The 4,582-nt window shown below is 35.3% G+C and overlaps 1 protein-coding gene across 1 annotated transcript; it reads left to right on the top strand.

Annotated features, from left to right (window-relative positions):
- The first annotated feature begins 2,781 nt into the window (after positions 1-2,781).
- Positions 2,782-3,708, top strand: LOC109679848 (olfactory receptor 7G2-like). The gene has a single exon (XM_020154923.2). It carries the CDS (start codon positions 2,782-2,784, stop codon positions 3,706-3,708), a length of 927 nt encoding a protein of 308 aa, XP_020010512.1.
- Positions 3,709-4,582: the final 874 nt, after the last annotated feature.

The following is a 4,582-nucleotide window of genomic DNA, read 5'->3' as shown; positions in this document are numbered from 1 at the left end:
TGCAGCAGCGATCACTCAGGAGATAAAGAATTGAATTGTTTTCTGACAGTAGGCTGGAATACTGTGGCAGTTATGATGAATGAAAGAGCACTAGATATATCAAAATTAACTTAAAAATACCTGAGAATACCAATTATAAATGACATATACAGTATGTTTCAGCTTGTTTGAAATATTTGCTGTACACTCTAATACAAATGCATTGCTTGGACGAATACTATCAAATATAATTAAATTGCGGGAGAATAATATATATCATGGCAACACAGTATTTTACTGCTGGTTTGTGCAGATACATGAGATGAGGTAAGTCAGATGTTCCTCTATTATATTTTTGCAATGAATGTAACTAAAACAAAGATGGTGAATTATGTAAATGTTTTACTATGGACTCTGTGGTAGCATCCCTCCTTTGTTCCCAGTACTTTCTCTTAAGCATGCATAGTTCATAATTGTGCAGGTTCAAAAATACTTCTTTTCATGTAAGTTTTTTTCTAATTTAGGAATTCATAATTTGTGTAGCATTTTCTAATTTATGTAGTATTTAATTCACTTTCATTGGAATTCATATTATCATAGGTCTGAGACTAATGAATATTTTAATCATTGGTGAATCTTTACTTTTATACATGACCACATTTTCCAAGAGTAGATTCATTCCAGATTCATTCTTAAAATTTTCACTCATCAAGCTAAAATTTCTCTTTCTTTCATTTTTTCATCCACCCTTGCTTACCACTTCCTTCTGAGTAGTGAAAAGTACCATGTGTTATTGCTCAGCGAAGACATACACCTCCCTCTCCCTCTCCCTCTCCCTCTCCTTCTCTATCTCACTTTCCCTCTCTCTCTCCCTCTCCCTCACCCCTCTCTCTCTTCTCTTTCTCTCTCTCTCTCTCACACACACACAGATAGACACACATACACAAACACACACATACATACACACACACCACAAGCAGAAGATAGGCAGTATCAGAACAAGAATCACATATACCCAGCTTTGAGTTGGCTGCTTATTCTCTGTATATTTCATACCATCGAACATCGTCATTAGGACTCCCAACTGTATTCAGATACATAAATGTAAACTTTTATGAAACTCAATGTGATGTTTGTAGAAGTATAGTTCTTGAAATGAGTCTCTCACAACAGCTAATATTCTTATCAACTGAGGAGCTCCCAAAAAGGAAATGAGGGCACCAGGCTCCATATCCAGTTGAAGATTTTTCCCATTCATAAAACTAATGAAGAAACTTAGTCTAAATTCACGGTGTCTGAGGCTAATCTTAACACCAAATCTGACACTGATTCATAAGAAGAAGACCAGTGCCCCTATGGATATTACTAGTACTACACTTGAATATTTAAGTGTGGTATCTTATAAATCTCTCTCTTCCAAAGACACTCATATTGTTTTAATTTCTGCTTTTATGGAGCCCTGTACTTCTTTTGAATATTTGTTTGTTTGCTATATTTAATGATCCACTACATATCTTTAAAGAAAAAGTTCAATAAGGTTGAGATAGAGTGCCACCCACATTAGCACAATGCTTCTCTTAGAATTTGCTAAAGCAGTTTGCTTTTTTTTTCCCAAGATGTTTGTAAGCTTCACGTTTATAAGCAGGGTTTTCTAATTATCATTATACCCACCTGAATGAAAGCTCCCTACATGCTTTAATTAACTTAATAAGTGTGCATATCTCAAAAGCAAAGAAAACCTTGGGACTATGTTCAGGAAGATGTGATGAAGTCATAAAAGAGAATTATGAGACCTTCATAATGACTAAGGAGTGAAAATTCTGTAACATCTTGAGGTATTAGGGAGCATTTTTCAGAGTCAAGTCATAAGTTGTACGTTGAGATCTCTTAGCCTGTCTCTCCCAACTCTGTACTTTGTGTTTATGATACATCCTCATGGTTACATGGAACTGATGGCATGGGCTATTTCTTCTGTAACTTGACAAATACTTCAAATGATTCTGAGAAATGCCAATTTGGGACCTTTCCTCTAGCAAATAGATTTGAGAAATTCATTTTTATGTTTTTATTTGAAACTATGAACTAGTTCATATGGAAAATTCATTTAATATTTTTTGTTACCAGGTCCTACTTTGCTATGATAGGTGTAAAAGTGTTGATGCTGAGTAAAGGTAATGGGAATTAGGTGATAGGAGTGGGATAATTAGATGAGAGGAACAAAGGGAGAATATAGGCAAAGATTTAAATATTCATATCATTCACAAATAAATAAGAAAAATTATATTTATAAAGCAAGTACTATTTTCCCATCTTTAGAGACAGCAAATTCACTGGGAAAGTTTTTTAAAAGGTACATGGATGATTATCATACCTAGAGCATATCAATGTAAGTCCATAAAACTGTACAGGCTATTTCATTAATTTATATTATACTCATTTTATATATATACATATATATATATGTATATATATATATATATATGTATATATATATATATATATATATATATATAAACTATCACACCTCTGTGATGTGGTATTGCTTGTAGATAAAATTTTTGCTTTTTTTGGCAGTGCTGTAGTTTTAACTCAGGGACTCATGCTTAACAAGCATGTGATCTACCACTTGATCCCTAACCCATTTTTGGTTTAGATATGTTTGTAGTATAGCTTCCTGTTTTTGCCCAGACAACAATCCTCCTACTTATCCTTCTCAAATTGATGGGTTTACAGGCATGGACCACCGTATCAGGACTTCACCTCATTTTTCATCCCATCTTTTCTGTAGTATTCAGCAGGAACATGAAAACCACAAATCAAACAAGTGTTTCTGAATTCACTCTTCTGGGACTGACAGATGATCCAGAAATGCAGCCACTCATCTTCAGCCTGTTTCTGTCCATGTACATGGTCACCATCGTGGGGAACCTTCTCATCATCCTGGCTGTCAGCTCTGACTCCCATCTCCACACCCCCATGTACTTCTTCCTCTCTGGTCTGTCCTTCACTGACATCTTTATAAGCACCACCACGATCCCAAAGATGCTGATGAATATCCAAGTCCAGACACACAACATCACTTACACAGGATGCCTCTCCCAGGTCTGCTTTGTCTTAATTTTTGGTGGTTTAGAAAGTTGTGTCCTTGCAGTGATGGCCTATGATCGCTATGTGGCCATTTGTCACCCTCTGAGGTACACAGTCATCATGAACCCCTGTTTCTGTAGACTGCTCATTCTACTCTCCATACTCATTACTACTGCAAATGCCCTACTCCACAGTCTGATGTTACTGAGGCTGTCCTTTTGTAGAGACCTGGAAATTCCCCACTTCTTTTGTGAACTTGTTCAGGTCATGAAGATGGCCTGTTCTGATACCTTTGTTAATAACCTCCTTATATACACAGTTACTAGTGTATTTGCTGGTGTTCCTCTTTCTGGGATTATTTTTTCATATATTCAAATTATTTCCTCTATTTTGAGGATTCCAACTGTAGGAGGAAGATATAAAGCTTTTTCCACCTGTGGGTCTCACCTCTCAGTAGTGTCCTTATTCTATGGAACAGCTTTTGGAGTGTACATGAGTTCTGCAGTTACTGACTCTTCCACCAAAAACATTGTGGCTTCAATGATGTATATTGTGGTTCCTCAAATGCTAAACCCATTTATCTACAGTTTGAGGAACAAGGAAATGAAGGGAGCCTTGTGTCATCTCATCCTCAGGCTGTGATTTGGCCATGTCTATGGCCTTTGGTTTCTAGCATAGTTAAGATGATAGAAATATAAATGAAATAAAATACCATCAGCAATTTCATACAAAAGTGATAGCATGATATGATTTCTCATTTTATTTCATTTTATTTCAATGTGAGCTTTAAATCTTGCCTTGATTTTTGTCCAGCTCTGTGATATTTCACAAATGATTTCAATCTCCACTGTCTGTTTCATTGCTCTAATCCCTGTGAGGAAGAACCAGATATGATGGTTTATTTTAATAAAATTTCAGGAATCTGTGTCTAAGGAACTAATTTTGTAGAAGGTGCCAGGACATGGGAGGGTGTAAGCAAAATCAAGATAATATCTAGAGTAAATTCAGGTTGACCTCATAGTTAAGAACAAGATGGTAGCAACCCACATATAAACCTCAAAAGAAGTGAGTTTTCATAGTCTACTAAATACTGAAATGTTCCCTTGAAACTGTATCCTTATGAGGTCATGTTAGCTTCAATTCTACTCATTTTATTATTTTTAAAAGTCACATAATTTGATTATCTTAGTAGACTAAGACTGTGATAAATATACTTTTCTTTAGTAAAGATGCTGTCAGCTCTCAAAAAACAAAAAGAGTGACTCTACTATACTGAGAAAATAAACAGAATTACTTTATCATTACAAGAACTTGAAATTTTCATAACATAAAGATTCAGGGACTAGTTTTCATGAGTCCAAGATATGGTAACATCTTTCTAGGACTTGTAGTAAGACTCAATGTTTCCTGGTGCAATTGCCATACATGGATATGATTACAGAGATAACAAAGTACATGCACTCTGCTTAATTCATTGTAACAACCCTTTCCTTGGAGTTACATAGAAAAAAATCTC

The sequence above is a fragment of the Castor canadensis genome, chromosome 16 (genome assembly GCF_047511655.1).
Source record: "Castor canadensis chromosome 16, mCasCan1.hap1v2, whole genome shotgun sequence".
In the NCBI taxonomy this organism is placed as follows: Eukaryota; Metazoa; Chordata; class Mammalia; order Rodentia; family Castoridae; genus Castor; species Castor canadensis.
The sequence above is the reverse complement of the archived record's forward strand: the minus strand, read 5'-3'. Positions and strand labels throughout refer to the sequence as shown.